This window comes from Lonchura striata, chromosome 33, assembly GCF_050655825.1.
Source record: "Lonchura striata isolate lonStrDom1 chromosome 33, ASM5065582v1, whole genome shotgun sequence".
In the NCBI taxonomy this organism is placed as follows: domain Eukaryota; kingdom Metazoa; phylum Chordata; class Aves; order Passeriformes; family Estrildidae; genus Lonchura; species Lonchura striata.
Window position 1 is genome coordinate 6,495,500 of NC_140735.1, and position 17,748 is coordinate 6,513,247.

The following is a 17,748-nucleotide window of genomic DNA, read 5'->3' on the forward strand; positions in this document are numbered from 1 at the left end:
TGGCTTTGGCGTCAGGCCGGGTATGCGCATGCGCGGGGGGACTGTGGGGTCCCGCTATTTGTGACGTCACTTCCCGTTCCGGCAGAGGCGCGCGAGCCCCGCGTGGAGAAAGCGGCGATGAGGCCGGGTGGGAACTGGGACAAACTGGGACGGACTGGGATGGACTGGGATGGAACTGGGACAAACTGGGAGGGACTGGGATGGACTGGGACAAACTGGGATGGACTGGGACAAACTGGGACAAACTGGGAGGGACTGGGACAAACTGGGACAAACTGGGATGGACTGGGACAAACTGGGACAAACTGGGAGGGACTGGGACAAACTGGGACAAACTGGGAGGGACTGGGATGAACTGGGATAAACTGGGATGGACTGGGAGGGACTGGGATGAACTGGGACGGACTGGGACGGACTGGGATGGACTGGGACAAACTGGGATGGAACTGGGACAAACTGGGAGGGACTGGGACAAACTGGGATGGAACTGGGAGCAAACTGGGACAAACTGGGATGGAACTGGGAACGAACTGGGACAAACTGGGATGGAACTGGGAACGAACTGGGATGGAACTGGGAGGGAACTGGGATAAACTGGGCGGGACTGGGATGTACTGGGAGGGGATTTGGAGTGAACTGGGAGCAACTGGGAGAAAATGGAAGGGTAACTGGGATGGACTGGGACAAACTGGGGGGAACTGGGAGGAAACTGGGACAAATTGGGGGGAACTGGGACAAACTGGGAGGGAACTGGGACAGACTGGGAGGGACTGGGTTATACTGGGATGGACTGGGACGGGACTGGGATGAACTGGGAGCGCTGGGAGGGAACTGGGCCATACTGGGATGGAGTTAGAGGTGAACTGGGAGCACTGGGATGAACTGGGAGGGGATTCAGGGGGAACTGGGATGGACTGGGTTATACTGGGATGTACTGGGAGGGACTGGGTTATACTGGGAGGGACTGGGGGAGGCCTTGGAGCCAAACTGGGAGCACTGGGAGCCTCCAGGGCACCTCCCAGTACATACCAGTATATCCCAGTTCATTCCCAGTCCATCCCAGTATGATCCCAGTCCGTCCCAGTACGTCCCAGTCTGACCAGTTCCCCGCAGGTTTCAGCCCCCGGGGGGGCCGCGGCGGCTTCCGAGGCAGAGGTGAGTCCCAGTACAAACCAGTATAAACCAGTATAGCCTGGGGCTGCCCGTACTGGGAGCCCCAGTGCCCTCCCAGTCCCTCCCAGTATATCCCAGTTCCCTCCCAGTCCCTTTCCAGTATATCCCAGTATAACCCAATTCCCCTCCCAATTCCCTCCCAGCCCATCCCAGTTCATTCCCAGTTCCCTCCCAGTATAACCCAGTTCCCTCCCTGTATAAACCAGTATAAAACCAGTATCAATTCTCACTCCCTCCCAGTATAACCCAGTCCATCACAGTCCATCCCAGTATATCCCAGTATAACCCAGCCCCTCCCAATCCCCTCCCAGTATAACCCAGTATATCCCAGTATAACCCAATTCCCTCCCAATTCCCTCCCAGTCCATCCCAGTTCATTCCCAGTTCCCTCCCACTCCCCCCAGTTCCCCTCCCAGTGCTCCCAGTTCCCTCCCAGTATATCCCAGTATAACCCAATCCCCTCCCAGTCCCCTCCCAGTATATCCTAATTCCCTCCCAGTATATCCCAGTATAACCCAGTCCATCCCAATCCCCTCCCAGTAAAACCCAGTATAACCCAGTCCCCTCCCAGTATATCCCAGTATAACCCAGCCCCTCCCAATCCCCTCCCAGTATATCCCAATATAACCCAGTCCCTCCCAATCCCCTCCCAGTCCCTCCCAGTATATCCCAGTATAACCCAGCCCCTCCCAGTCCCCTCCCAGTCCCTCCCAGTACATTCCAGTATAATCCAGTCCATCCCAATCCCCTCCCAGTAAAACCCAGTACATCCCAGTATAACCCAGTCCATCCCAATCCCCTCCCAGTAAAACCCAGTATAACCCAGTCCCCTCCCAGTACATCCCAGTATAACCCAGTCCATCCCAATCCCCTCCCAGTAAAACCCAGTATAACCCAGTTCCCTCCCAGTATATCCCAGTATAACCCAGCCCCTCCCAATCCCCTCCCAGTCCCTCCCAGTACATCCCAGTATAACCTAGTCCCTCCCAGTATATCCCAGTATAACCCAGCCCCTCCCAATCCCCTCCCAGTACATCCCAGTATAACCCAGTCCCTCCCAGTATATCCCAGTATAACCCAGTTCCCTCCCAGTATATCCCAGTATAACCCAGCCCCTCCCAATCCCCTCCCAGTATATCCCAATATAACCCAGTCTCTCCCAGTCCCTCCCAGTACATCCCAGTATAACCCAGTCCCTCCCAGTATATCCCAGTATAACCCAGTTCCCCCCGCAGGTTCCGGTTTCCCGCCCCGCGGAGGGGGCGTGGCCAGAGGAGGGGGCGTGGCCAGAGGAGGGGGCGTGGCCCGCGGAGCGCCGAGGGGGCGTGGCCGAGGCCGAGGGGGCGGGGCCAGGGGCGGGGCCCGCGGCGGCTTCAAAGGCGGGAAAAAAGTGACGGTGGAGCCGCACCGGCACGAGGGTAACTGGTTTATACTGGTTTGTACTGGTTTGGACTGGGAGGGGGACTGGGAGGGACTGGGGATACTGGGAGAGACTGGGGATACTGGGAGGGACTGGTTTATACTGGGAGAAAAGTGACGGTGGAGCCGCACCGGCACGAGGGTAACTGGTTTATACTGGTTTATACTGGTTTGGACTGGGAGGGACTGGTTATACTGGTTATACTGGGAGGGACTGGTTTATACTGGTTATACTGGGAGAAAAGTGACGGTGGAGCCGCACCAGCACGAGGGTAACTGGTTTATACTGGTTTGTACTGGTTTGTACTGGGAGATGAACTGGGAGGGCCTGAGAGGGACTGGGGATACTGGGAGGGACTGGTTATACTGGTTATACTGGGAGGGACTGGTTTATACTGGTTATTCTGGGAGAAAAGTGACGGTGGAGCTGCACCGGCACGAGGGTAACTGGTTTATACTGGTTTATACTGGTTTGGACTGGGAGGGGAACGGGGTAAACTGGTTTATACTGGTTTATACGGGGAGGGACTGGGAAGGGAACTGGGTAACTGGTTTATACTGGGAGGGACTGGGAAGGGAACTGGGTAACTGGTTTATACTGGTTTATACTGGGAGGGACTGGGAAGGGAACTGGGTAACTGGTTTATACTGGTTTATACTGGGAGGGATTGGGAAGGGAACTGGGTAACTGGTTTATACTGGTTTATACTGGGAGGGACTGGGAAGGGAACTGGGTAACTGGTTTATACTGGTTTATACTGGGAGGGACTGGGAAGGGAACTGGGTAACTGGTTTATACTGGTTTATACTGGGAGGGACTGGGAAGGGAACTGGGTAACTGGTTTATACTGGTTTATACTGGGAGGGACTGGGAAGGGAACTGGGTAACTGGTTTATACTGGGAGGGACTGGGAAGGGAACTGGGTAACTGGTTTATACTGGTTTATACTGGGAGGGACTGGGAAGGGAACTGGGTAACTGGTTTATACTGGTTTATACTGGGAGGGGCTGGGGAGCAGCTGAGGGTCCCACGCGTGTCCCGGGCGTGTTCGCGTGTCCCAGGCGTGTCTGTTTGCGTGTTCAGGTGTGTTCATCTGCCGGGGCCGCGAGGACGCGCTGGTGACACGGAACCTGGTGCCGGGAGAGTCGGTGTACGGCGAGAAGCGCATCAGCGTCGAGGTACTGGTTTGTACTGGTTTGTACTGGTTTGTACTGGTTTGTACTGGTTTGTACTGGTTTGTACTGGGAGGGGCTGGGGCGATGGGAATTGATACTGGTTTGTACTGGGGGGGCTGGGAGGGGCTGGGGATGGATACTGGTCTGTACTGGTTTGTACTGGGAGGGACTGGGTTATACTGGTTTGTACTGGGAGGGGCTGCGGGGGATTGGGGATGGGTACTGGTTTGTACTCGGAGGAACTGGGAGGGACTGGGATGGACTGGGATGAACTGGGAGGGACTGGGGGCGATGGGGATGGATACTGGTTTGTACTGGGAGGGACTGGGAGGGACTGGGTTATACTGGTTTGTACTGGGAGGGACTGGGAGGGACTGGGGGGGATGGGGATGGATACTGGTTTGTACTGGGAGGGACTGGGGGGGATGGGGATGGATACTGGTTTGTACTGGGAGGGACTGGGTTACACTGGGAGGGATTGGTTTGTACTGGGAGGGACTGGTTTATACTGGTTTGTACTGGGAGGGACTGAGGGGGATGGGGATGGATACTGGTTTGTACTGGGAGGGACTGGGTTATACTGGGATGGACTGGGTTATACTGGGATGGACTGGGAGGGACTGGGTTATACTGGGAGGGACTGGGGGAGGCGTTGGAGCCAAACTGGGAGCCTCCAGGGCCCCTCCCAGTATGATCCCAGTACATCCCAGTATGATCCCAGTACGTCCCAGTACATCCCAGTATATCCCAGTATGTCCCAGTACATCCCAGTATGATCCCAGTATGATCCCAGTACATCCCAGTATGATCCCAGTATATCCCAGTATGTTCCAGTACATCCCAGTATGATCCCAGTATGATCCCAGTACATCCCAGTATGATCCCAGTACATTCCAGTATGATCCCAGTACATCCCAGTATGATCCCAGTATATCCCAGTACGTTCCAGTACATCCCAGTACATCCCAGTATGATCCCAGTATATCGCAGTATGTTCCAGTACATCCCAGTATGATCCCAGTACATCCCAGTACGTCCCAGTACATCCCAATATATACTGGTCTGTATTGGGAGGGAACTGGTTTATACTGGGAGGAACTGGTTTATACTGGTCCATTCTGCTCCATACTGGTTTATACTGGGTTATACAGGTTCATACTGGTGTTTAGTGGTTTCTACTGGTTCATACTGGTTTATACTGGTCTATAGGGGTCTATAAGGATTTCTATCAGTCCATACTGGTTCATACTGGTCTCTGACTGGTTTATACTGGTCTAGGAGGGCACGGAGTCCATCGAGTACCGGGCCTGGAACCCGTTCCGCTCCAAGCTGGTCTCTAACTGGTTCATACTGGTTTATACTGGTCTATAGGGGTCTATAAGTGTTTATATCTGTCCGTACTGGTTCATACTGGTCTCTAACTGGTTTATACTGGTTTACACTGGTTTAGGAGGGCACGGAGTCCATCGAGTACCGGGCCTGGAACCCGTTCCGCTCCAAGCTGGTCTCTAACTGGTTCATACTGGTTTATACTGGTCTATAGGGGTCAATAAGGATTTCTATCAGTCCATACTGGTTCATACTGGTCTCTAACTGGTTTATACTGGTTTAGGAGGGCACGGAGTCCATCGAGTACCGGGCCTGGAACCCGTTCCGCTCCAAGCTGGTCTCTAACTGGTTCATACTGGTTTATACTGGTCTATGGGGTCTATAAGTGTTTATATCTGTCCATACTGGTTCATACTGGTCTCTAACTGGTTCATACTGGTTTATACTGGTCTATAGGGACCTATAAGTGTTTATATCTGTCCATACTGGTTCATACTGGTCTCTAACTGGTTCATACTGGTTTATACTGGTCTATAGGGGTCTATAAGTGTTTATATCTGTCCATACTGGTTCGTACTGGTCTCTAACTGGTTTATACTGGTTTATACTGGTCTAGGAGGGCACGGAGTCCATCGAGTACCGCGCCTGGAACCCGTTCCGCTCCAAGCTGGCCGCCGCCATCTTGGGCGGCATCGACCGCATCCACGTGCGGCCGGGCGCCCGCGTGCTCTACCTGGGCGCCGCCTCGGGCACCACCGTCAGCCACGTCTCCGACATCGTGGGGCAGGTAGGGCACACCTGGGCACGGCTGGGCACACCTGGGCACACCTGGGGACACCTGGGCACACCTGGGCACACCTGGGGGCACCTGGGATCCATAAAACGTCATTTTGGGGTGAAAAAACCAAATTCTGCGGCCAAAAAACAGTGGGGAATTGGGATTTGGGGTCACCTGAAGGTCTGGAGATCTTCAGTGGAGGCATCTTGGGGGTACCTGGGCACACCTGGGGGCACCTGGGATCCGTAAAACCTCATTTTGGGGTGAAAAAACCAAATTCTGGGGCCAAAAAATGGTGGAGAACTGGGATTTGGGGTCACCTGAAGGTCTTGAGATGTTGGGTGGAGCCACTCTGGGGGCACCTGGGATCCGTAAAACGTCGTTTCGGGGCGAAAAAACCAAATTCTGGGTCCAAAAAACGGTGGGGAACTGGGATTTGGGGTCACCTGAAGGTCTTGAGATCTTCAGTGGAGTCACTCTGGGGACACCTGGGGACACCTGGGGACACCTGGGATCCGTAAAACGTCATTTTGGGGTGAAAAAACCAAATTCTGGGGCCAAAAAATGGTGGAGAACTGGGATTTGGGGTCACCTGAAGGTCTCGAGATGTTGGGTGGAGCCACTCTGGGGGCACCTGGGCCCCTCCCAAGCCTTTTGGGGACCTCAGGTGGACATTGGTGACCCCGGGTGGACATTGGTGACCTTGGGTGACCTTGGATGGACATTGGTGACCTCGGGTGGACATTGGTGACCTCGGGTGGACATTAGTGACCATTGGTGACCTCAGGTGGACATTGGTGACCTTGCGTGACCTCGGGTGGACATTGGTGACCTTGGATGGACATTGGTGACCATTGGTGACCTTGGGTGGACATTGGTGACCATTGGTGACCTCGGGTGGACATTGGTAACCTCGGGTGGACATTGGTGACCTTGGGTGGACATTGGTGACCTCAGGTGGACATTGGTGAGCCCTGGTGACCTTGGGTGGACATTGGTGACCTCAGGTGGACATCGGTGACCCCGGGTGGACATTGGTGACCTTGGATGGACATTGGTGACCATTGGTGACCTCGGGTGGACATTGGTGACCTCAGGTGGACATTGGTGACCTTGGGTGACCTTGGGTGGACATTGGTGACCTCAGGTGGACATTGGTGACCTTGGGTGACCTCGGGTGGACATTGGTGACCTCGGGTGACCTCGGGTGGACATTGGTGACCTCGGGTGGACATTAGTGACCATTGGTGACCTCGGGTGGACATTGGTGACCTTGGGTGACCTTGGGTGGACATTGGTGACCTTGGGTGGACATTAGTGACCATTGGTGACCTTGGGTGGACATTGGTGACCTCGGGTGGACATTGGTGACCTTGGGTGGACATTAGTGACCATTGGTGACCTTGGGTGGACATTGGTGACCTCGGGTGGACATTGGTGATCTCAGGTGGACATTGGTGACCTTTGGTGACCTTGGGTGGACATTGGTGACCTCGGGTGGACATTGGTGACCCGTGGTGACCTCGGGTGGACATTGGTGACCTTGGATGGACATTGGTGACCTCGGGTGGACATTGGTGACCATTGGTGACCTCGGGTGGACATTGGTGACCTCGGGTGGACATTGGTGACCATTGGTGACCTGGGGTGGACATTGGTGACCTCGGGTGGACATTGGTGACCATTGGTGACCTCGGGTGGACATTGGTGACCCCGGGTGGACATTGGTGACCTTGGGTGACCTTGGATGGACATTGGTGACCTTGGATGGACATTGGTGACCTCGGGTGGACATTGGTGACCCCTGGTGACCTCGGGTGGTCCCTGGTGACCTCGGTGGCCCCGGCAGGAGGGCGTGGTGTACGCGGTGGAGTTCTCGCACCGCTCGGGCCGGGACCTCCTGAACGTGGCCAAGAAGAGAACGAACGTGGTGCCGGTGATCGAGGACGCGCGGCACCCCCACAAGTACCGCATGCTGGTCGGTCAGTGCCACCACGGGGACGTGGACACGGGGCTGGGGACCTCCTGGAGAGGGGCTGGAGAAGGGTCTAAAGGTCTGGAGGAAGTTCTGGAGAAGGTTCTGAGGAACCTCCTGGGGAACCTTCTGGAGAAGGTTCTTGAGAAGGGTCTAAAGGCCTGGAGAACCTTCTGGAGAACCTCCTGTAGAAAGTTCTGGAGAAGGTTCTGAGGAACCTCCTGGGGAACCTTCTGGAGAAGGTTCTGGAGAAGGTTCTAAAGGCCTGGAGAACCTTCTGGAGAACCTCCTGTAGAAAGTTCCGGAGAAGGTTCTGAGGAACTTTCAGGGGAACCTTCTGGAGAAGGTTCTTGAGAAGGGTCTAAAGGCCTGGAGAACCTCCTGTAGAAAGTTCCGGAGAAGGTTCTGAGGAACTTTCAGGGGAACCTTCTAGAGAAACTTCTGAAGAAAGTTCTGTAGAAGGTTTTGGAGAAGGTTCTAAAGCCCTGGAGAACCTTCTGGAGGAAGTTCTTGAGAAGGTTTAGGAAAGGTTCTGGACGAGGTTCTAAAGGCCTGGAGAACCTCCTGGAGAAAGTTCCGTGAACCTGGAGAAATTTCTAGAGAAAGTTCTGAGGAACCTTCTGAGGAACCTTCTGGGGAACTTTCTGGGGAACCTTCTGGAGAAAGCCCTGAAGAAGGTTCTGGAGAAGGTTCTAAAGCCTTGGGAAACCTTCTGGAGAAAGTTCTGGAGAAGGTTCTGGGGAAACATCTGAAGAACCTGTGGAATCTCCTGGAGAAGGTTCTTGAGAAGGTTCTGAAGGTCTGGAGAACCTTCTAGAGAAAGTTCTGGGAAATCTTCTGGGGAACATTCTAGAGAAACTTCAGGAGAAAATTCTGGAGAAGGTTTGGGAAAGGTTCTGGAGAAGGTTCTAAAGGCCTGGAGAACCTTCTAGAGAAAGTTCTAGAGAAAGTTCTGGAGAAAATTTTGGAAACCTCCTGGGGAACCTCCTGAGGAACCTTCTGGGAACCTCCTGGAGAACGTTTTAGAGAAGCTTCTGGGGAACTTTATGAGGAACCTTCTGGAGAACCTTTGGGAGAAAGATTGGGAAAGTTTCTGGAGAAGGTTCTGGAGAACTTTCTGGTGAAGGTTCTTGAGAAGGTCTAAAGGGCTGGGGAACGTTCTAGAGAAACTTCTGAGGAACCTCCTGGAGAACCTTCTGGGGAACATTTTTGGAAATTCCTGGAGAAAGTTCTGGAGAAAGTTTGGGAACTTCCTGAGGAACCTCCTGGAGAACCTTTGGGAGAATCTCTGGGAAAGGTTCTGGAGAAGAACTTCCAGCCATGGTGGCCGTGATCTTCTCGGTTGTGGAATTTATGGGAATTTCGGGTTCCTGGCTGGAATTTTGTGGGAATTTTGGGTTTTTTTGGCTGAAATTTTGGGTTTTTATCCAGAATTCCAGGATAATTCCGGAATAATTCTGGAATAATTTGGGACAATCCCGTTTTTCCCTGTCCCAGCCATGGTGGCCGTGATCTTCTCGGTTGTGGAATTTATGGGAATTTCTCGTTCCTGGCTGGAATTTTTTGGGAATTTTGGGTTTTTTTGGCTGAAATTTTGGGTTTTTTTCCCAGAATTCCCAGATAATCCCGGATAATCCCGGATATTCCCATTTTCCCCCCGTCCCAGCCATGGTGGCCGTGATCTTCTCGGTTGTGGAATTTATGGGAATTTCTCGTTCCTGGCTGGAATTTTTTGGGAATTTTGGGTTTTTTTGGCTGAAATTTTGGTTTTTTTTCCCAGAATTCCCGGATAATTTGGAATAATCCCGGATAATCCCGGATATTCCCGTTTTTCCCCCTGTCCCAGCCATGGTGGCCGTGATCTTCTCGGTTGTGGAATTTATGGGAATTTCTCGTTCCTGGCTGGAATTTTGTGGGAATTTTGGGGTTTTTTGGCTGAAATTTTGGGTTTTTTTCCCAGAATTCCCGGATAATTCCCGGATAATCCCGGATAATCCCAGATAATCCCGGATATTCCCGTTTTTCCCGCTGTCCCAGCCATGGTGGCCGTGATCTTCTCAGTTGTGGAATTTATGGGAATTTCTCGTTCCTGGCTGGAATTTTTTGGGAATTTTGGGTTTTTTTGGCTGAAATTTTGGTTTTTTTTCCCAGAATTCCCGGATAATTTGGAATAATCCCGGATAATCCCGGATATTCCCGTTTTTCCCCCTGTCCCAGCCATGGTGGCCGTGATCTTCTCGGTTGTGGAATTTATGGGAATTTCTCGTTCCCGGCTGGAATTTTGTGGGAATTTTGGGGTTTTTTTGGCTGGAATTTTGGGTTTTTTTGGCTGAAATTTTGGGTTTTTTTCTCAGAATTCCCGGATAATTTGGAATAATCCCGGATAATCCCGGATAATTCCGGATATTCCCGTTTTTCCCCCTGTCCCAGCCGTGGTGGCCGTGATCTTCTCGGTTGTGGAATTTATGGGAATTTTGGGTTCCTGGCTGGAATTTTGTGGGAATTTTGGGTTTTTTTGGCTGGAATTTTGGGTTTTTTTGGCTGAAATTTTGGGTTTTTATCCAGAATTCCCAGATAATCCCGGATAATCCCGGATAATTTTGGATAATCCCGTTTTTCCCTGTCCCAGCCATGGTGGACGTGATCTTCTCGGTTGTGGAATTTATGGGAATTTCTCGTTCCTGGCTGGAAATTTTTGGGAATTTTGGGTTTTTTTGGCTGGAATTTTGGGGTTTTTTCTCAGAATTCCCGGATAATTCCCAGATAATCCGGGATAATCCCGGATAATCCCGGATAATTTTGGATATTCCCGTTTTCCCGTCCCAGCCATGGTGGCCGTGATCTTCTCAGTTGTGGAATTTATGGGAATTTCGGGTTCCTGGCTGGAATTTTGTGGGAATTTTGGGTTTTTTTGGCTGAAATTTTGGGGTTTTATCCAGAATTCCAGGATAATTCCGGAATAATTCTGGAATAATTTGGGACAATCCCATTTTTCCCTGTCCCAACCATGGTGGCCGTGATCTTCTCGGTTGTGGAATTTATGGGAATTTCTCGTTCCTGCCTGGAATTTTGGGTTTTTTTGGCTGAAATTTTGGGTTTTTTTCCCAGAATTCCCGGATAATTTGGAATAATCCGGGATAATTCCGGATATTCCCGTTTTTCCCATCCCAGGCATGGTGGACGTGATCTTCGCCGACGTGGCGCAGCCGGACCAGACGCGCATCGTGGCGCTCAACGCGCATCACTTCCTGCGCTGCGGCGGCCATTTCCTCATCTCCATCAAGGTGCGACCCGCACAAACCGCTTCCGGCCGGTTCCGACCAGTTCAGACCAGTACGGACCAGTTCAGACCAGTATAAACCAGTACGGACCAGTTCAGACCAGTATAAACCAGTTCAGACCAGTATAAACCAGTACGGACCAGTTCAGACCAGTATAAACCAGTACGGACCAGTTCAGACCAGTATAAACCAGTTCCAACCGGTTCAGACCAGTTCAGACCAGTATAAACCAGTTCAGACCAGTATAAACCAGTTCAGACCAGTATAAACCAGTTCCAACCAGTTCAGACCAGTATAAACCAGTTCCAACCGGTTCAGACCAGTTCAGACCAGTATAAACCAGTACAGACCAGTATAAACCAGACCAGTATAAACCAGTATGGACCAGTTCAGACCACTATAAACCAGCACGGACCAGATCAGACCAGTATAAACCAGTACAGGCCAGTATAAACCAGTACAGACCAGTATAAACCAGTACAGACCAGTTCAGACCAGTATAAACCAGTACAGACCAGTATAAACCAGTACAGACCAGTTCAGACCAGTATAAACCAGTACAGACCAGTATAAACCAGTACAGACCAGTTCAGACCAGTATAAACCAGTACAGACCAGTATAAACCAGTACAGACCAGTTCAGACCAGTATAAACCAGCACGGACCAGTTCAGACCAGTATAAACCAGTTCCAATCGGTTCCAACCAGTATAAACCAGTACCGACCGCTTCCGACTGGTTCCGACCAGCACGGACCAGTACAGGCCAGTTCAGACCAGTATAAACCAGTACAGACCGGTTCCAGCCAGTATGGACCAGTACAGACCAGTATAAACCAGTACAGGCCAGTATAAACCAGTACAGGCCAGTATAAACCAGTACAGACCGGTTCAGACCAGTATAAACCAGTACAGACCGGTTCAGACCAGTATAAACCAGTACAGACCGGTTCAGACCACTATAAACCAGTACAGACCAGTATAAAACAGTACAGACCAGTATAAACCGGTTCCGACCGCTTCCAACCAGTTCTGACCAGCATGGACCAGTTCAGACCAGTATAAACCAGGTCTGACCGGTTCTGACCAGTATAAACCAGTACGGACCGGTTCTGACCAGTACGGACCAGTATAAACCAGTTCCAACCAGTACGGACCAGTTCAGACCAGTATAAACCGGTTCTGACTGATCCAAAACCGGTTCTAACCGGTTCTGACTGCCTAAAACCGGTTCAAAGTGGCTCAAACTGGTTTTAACTGGTTCTGATTGATATAAAACCGGTTCTAACTGGTTCTGATTGGGATCAAACTGGTTCTAACTGGTCCTAACTGGTTCTGATTGGGATCAAACCGGTTCTAACTGGTCCGAACCGGTTCTGACTGGGATCAAACCGGTTCTAAGTGTCTCAAACTGGTTCTGACTGGTTCTGCTTGATATAAAACCAGTTCTAACCGGTTCTAAGTGGTTCAGATCGATGCAGAACTGGTTCTGACCGGTTCTGACTGCTGTAGAACCGGATCAAACCAGTTCTAACCGGTTCTGACTGCTGCAAAACCGGTTCTAACTGGTTCTAAGTGGTTCTAACTGGTCCTGACTAATATAAAACCAGTTCTAACTGATACAAAACTAGTTCTAACCAGTTCTGACCGGTCCTGACTGCTGTAAAACCGGTTCTAACCAGTTCAGACTGATATAAAGCCGCTTCTAACCGGTTCTAACCGGTTCTGACTGCTGTAAAACCGGTTCTAACCAGTTCAGATTGATATAAAGCCGCTTCTAACCGGTTCTAGCCGGTTCTGACTGCTGTAAAACCGGTTCTAACCAGTTCAGACTGATATAAAGCCGCTTCTAACCGGTTCTAGCCGGTTCTGACTGCTTTAAAACCGGTTCTAACCAGTTCAGACTGATATAAAGCCGCTTCTAACCGGTTCTAGCCGGTTCTGACTGCTGTAAAACCGGTTCTAACCAGTTCAGACTGATATAAAGCCGCTTCTAACCGGTTCTAACCGGTTCTGACTGCTTTAAAACCGGTTCTAAGTGATCCCAACCGGTTCTGATGGATGTAGAACCGGTTCTAACTGGTCTGTAACTGGTTCCAACGGGTTCTGCCTGATATAAAACCGGTTCTAACTGGTCCTAACTGGTTCTGACTGGGATCAAACTGGTTCTAAGTGACTCAAACTGGTTCTGACTGGTTCTAACCAGTTCTGATTGATATAAAACCGGTTCTAAGTGGGTCAGATCGATGCAGAACTGGTTCTAACCAGTTCTGACTGCTGTAAAACCGGTTCTGACCGGTTCTGACTAATATGAAACCAGTTCTAACTGATATAAAACCGGTTCTAACCAGTTCTGACTGATATAAAACTGGTTCTAACTGGTTCTGACTGATATAAAACCAGTTCTAACTGCCGTAAAACCAGTTCTAACCAGTTCTGGCTGATAAAAAACCAGTTCTAACCGGCTTTGACTGCCATAAAACTGGTTCTAACTGGTTCTAACCGGCTCTGACTCCCGTAAAACCGGTTCTAGACGGTTCTAACTGTCGTAAAACCGGTTCTGACCGGTCCTGACTGTCGTAAAACTGGTTCTAACCGGCTCTGACTGATACAAAACCGGTTCTAACCGGTTCTGACAGACATAAAACCAGTTCTAATTGATATAAAACTGGTTCTGACCGGTCCTGACTGCTGTAAAACCGGTTCTGACTGCTGTAAAACTGGTTCTAACCAGTTCTAACTGATATAGAACTGGTTCTAACCGGTCCTGACTGCTGTAAAACCAGTTCTAACCGGTTCTAACTGGTCCTGACTGCTGTAAAACCAGTTCTAACCAGTTCAGACTGATATAAAGCCGCTTCTAACCGGTTCTAACCGGTTCTGACTGCCGTAAAACCGGGTCTAACCAGTTCTAACTGATATAGAACTGGTTCTAACCGGTTCTGACTGACATAAAACCAGACCTAACTGATATAAAACCGGTTCTAACCGGTCCTGACTGCCGTAAAACCAGTTCTAACCGGTTCTAACTGGTCCTGACTGCTGTAAAACCGGTTCTAACCGTTCTAACTAGTCCTGATTGCCGTAAAACCAGTTCTAACCGGTTCTAACCGGTTCTGACCGGTCCTGATTGCCGTAAAACCGGTTCTAACCGGTTCTAACAAATCCTGATTGCCATAAAACCGGCTCTAACCAGTTCTGACTGATAAAAAACCGGTTCTAACTGGTCCTGACTGCCGTAAAACCAGTTCTAACCAGTTCTGACTGGTCCTGATTGCTGTAAAACCGGTTCTAACCGGTTCTAACCGGTCCTGACTGCCACTAAACCGGTTTTAACCGGTCCTGACCGGTCCTGACTGCCGTAAAACCGGTTCTAACTGGGTCTGACCGGTTCTGACTGCCATAAAACCGGTTCTAACTGGTCCTGACTGCCGTAAAACCAGTTCTAACCGGTTCTAACTGGTTCTAACTGGTTCTGACTGCCGTAAAACCGGTTCTAGCCGGTTCTAACTGGTCCTGACTGCCGTAAAACCGGTTCTGACTGGTCCTGACTGCTGTAAAACTGGTTCTGACTGGTCCTGACTGCCATAAAACCGGTTCTAACTGGTCCTGACTGCTGTAAAACCAGTTCTAACCGGTTCTAACTGGTTCTAACTGGTCCTGACTGTCGTAAAACCGGTTCTAACCGGTTCTGCCCGGTCCTGACTGCCGTAAAACCGGTTCTAACCGGTTCTAACCAGTTCTAACTGCTGTAAAACCGGTTCTGACGGTCCTGGCTGCCGTAAGACCGGCTCTAACCGGCTCTGACCGGCTCTGCCCGGCTCTGCCCGGCTCCAGGCCAACTGCATCGACTCGACGGCGCCGGCCGAGGCCGTGTTCGCGGGCGAGGTGAGGAAGATGGCGGCCGAGCGGATGAAGCCGCAGGAGCAGCTGACGCTGGAGCCCTACGAGAGGGACCACGCCGTGGTGGTCGGCGTCTACCGGTGACCGGGACACGCTGGGTTATACTGGGAGGGACTGGGAGGGACTGGGTGATACTGGGAGGGACGGGGAGGGGAAAACACGGGGGATTGAGGAGAAAAAATGGGGATTTTGGGGTGAAAAATGGGGATTTTGGGGGGAAAAAGGGAATTTTGGAGGTGAAAATGGGACTGGGTTGTACTGGGAGGGACGGGGAGGGGAAAATGGGGGATTGAGGAGAAAAAACGGGGATTTTGGGGTGAAAAATGGGGATTTTGGGGTGAAAAATGGGGATTTTGGGGCGAAAAATGGGGATTTTGGGGAAAAAAAGGGAATTTTGGAGGTGAAAATGTGACTGGGTTATACTGGGAGGGACTGGGTTATACTGGTTTATACTGGGAGGGATGGGGAGGGGAAAGAATGGGGAATTGAGGCACAAAAATGGGGATTTTGGGGGGAAAAATGGGGATTTTGGGGGGAAAAATGGGGATTTTGGGGGGAAAATGGGACTGGGTTATACTGGTTTATACTGGGAGGGACTGGGAGGGGAAAGCACGGGGGATTGAGGCGCAAAAACGGGGATTTTGGGGGGAAAAATGGGGATTTTGGGGATGAAAATGTGACTGGGTTATACTGGTTTATACTGGGAGCGACTGGGTTATACTGGGAGGGACGGGGAGGGGAAAGAACGGGGGATTGAGGCGCAAAAACGGGGATTTTGGGGGGAAAAATGGGGATTTTGGGGGTGAAAAATGGGAATTTTGGGGGTGAAAGTGTGACTGGGTTATACTGGTTTATACTGGGACAGGCTGGGTTATACTGGGAGGGACTGGGTTATACTGGGTTATACTGGGAGGGACGGGGAGGGGAAAACACGGGGGATTGAGGAGAAAAAATGGGGATTTTGGGGTGAAAAATGGGGATTTTGGGGTGAAAAATGGGGATTTTGGGGATGAAAATGGGACTGGGTTATACTGGTTTATACTGGGAGGGGAAAAAATGGGAGATTTAGGGATGAAAATGGGGATTTTTGGATGAGAAATGGGGATTTTGGGGGGAAAAATGGGAATTTTGGGGGTGAGAAGGAGACTGGTTTATACTGGGCCAGACTGGGTTATACTGGTTTATACTGGGAGGGACTGGAGGGGAAAAAATGGGAGATTTTGGGGCAAAAATGGGGATTTTGGGGTGAAAAATGGGGATTTTCGGGAGAAAAGGGGAGTGGGATGAACTGGTTTTGACTGGTTTATACTGGTTTTGACTAATTTTTACTAGTTTCTACTGGTTTTGACTGGTTTATTCTGGTTGTGATTGGTTTTTACTAGTTTATACTGGTTTTGACTCGTTTATACTGGTTTTGACTGGTTTTTACTGTTTTGACTGTTATTTACTGGTTTCTACTATTTTTTACTAGTTTATACTGGTTTTTACTGTTTTATACTGGTTTTTACTAGTTTTTACTAGTTTTTACTGGTTTTTACTGGTTTTTACTGTTTTATACTGGTTTTTACTAGTTTTTACTGGTTTTTACTGGTTTTTACTGTTTTATACTGGTTTTTACTAGTTTTTACTGGTTTTTACTAGTTTATACTGGTTTATACTGGTTTTTACTAGTTTATACTGGTTTATACTGGTTTTTACTGGTTTTTACTATTTTTTACTAGTTTATACTGGTTTTTACTGGTTTTTACTGGTTTTTACTAGTTTATACTGGTTTTTACTGGTTTTTACTGGTTTTTACTAGTTTATACTGGTTTTTACTATTTTTTACTGGTTTATACTGGTTTTTACTGGTTTTTACTGGTTTTTACTAGTTTATACTGGTTTTTACTGGTTTTTACTGGTTTTTACTAGTTTATACTGGTTTTTACTATTTTTTACTGGTTTATACTGGTTTTTACTGGTTTTTACTGGTTTTTACTAGTTTATACTGGTTTTTACTATTTTTTACTAGTTTATACTGGTTTTTACTGGTTTTTACTGGTTTTTACTAGTTTATACTGGTTTTTACTATTTTTTACTGGTTTTTACTGGTTTTTATTCTCCCCCCAGGCCCCCCCCGAAGGAGAAGTGACGTCATCGCTCCTCCCGCCCGCCAGGGGGCGCCAGCAGCGGGGGCGGGGCCTAACCCGGAAGTTCCCCGGAAATGGGCGGGGCCTAACCCGGAAGTTCCCCGGAAATGGGCGTGACCTAACCCGGAAGTTCACCGGAAATTGGGCGTGGCCTAACCCGGAAGTTCCTGTCGCTGAACCGGAAGTGGGCGGGGCCTGGGGGTGTTGGCAAATAAAGAACAATTTGTTAATTAGCCTCGTTAATTGATTCATTAATTAGGGGTTTATTAAGGGGCTGGGGGTGGTTCAGGGAGGTGTTAATTAATGGTTAATTCATTAATTAATAGTTACTAATTACACTTAATTAATTAACTACACATCATTAATTAATTACTGCGAGGGTTAATTGATTCCTGAGCGCGCTAATGACCACAGTGGTTAATTAGGGGGGATGTTAATTAATTGGGATTGCGTAATTAGAGGGGGTGGTTGATTACGGGTGTTAATTGGGGCTAATGGATTTAATTAATTTAATTGGGTTAATTAATTCTGGGTGTAATTTAATTAATTAATTAATGGGGTTGGTTAGTTGGGGAGGTTAATTGGTG

General features: G+C 49.8%; 1 protein-coding gene across 2 annotated transcripts; it reads left to right on the top strand.

Annotated features, from left to right (window-relative positions):
* The first annotated feature begins 28 nt into the window (after window positions 1–28).
* Window positions 29–17,396, top strand: FBL (fibrillarin rRNA 2'-O-methyltransferase). Of its 2 annotated transcripts, XR_014950741.1 has the most exons (10): window positions 29–127; window positions 1,114–1,155; window positions 2,409–2,591; window positions 3,677–3,771; window positions 5,714–5,884; window positions 7,725–7,857; window positions 11,022–11,134; window positions 14,967–15,112; window positions 17,142–17,246; window positions 17,280–17,396. XR_014950741.1 is itself a non-coding variant. In XM_085564482.1 (9 exons), exons 1-9 carry the CDS (start codon window positions 118–120, stop codon window positions 17,161–17,163), a joined length of 915 nt encoding a protein of 304 aa, XP_085420608.1. In that variant the 5' UTR covers window positions 29–117; the 3' UTR covers window positions 17,164–17,396. The 2 variants fall into 2 exon arrangements, 1 of the variants encoding a protein (XP_085420608.1); XM_085564482.1 differs by having other exon boundaries at window positions 17,142–17,396.
* The last annotated feature ends 352 nt before the right edge of the window (window positions 17,397–17,748 follow it).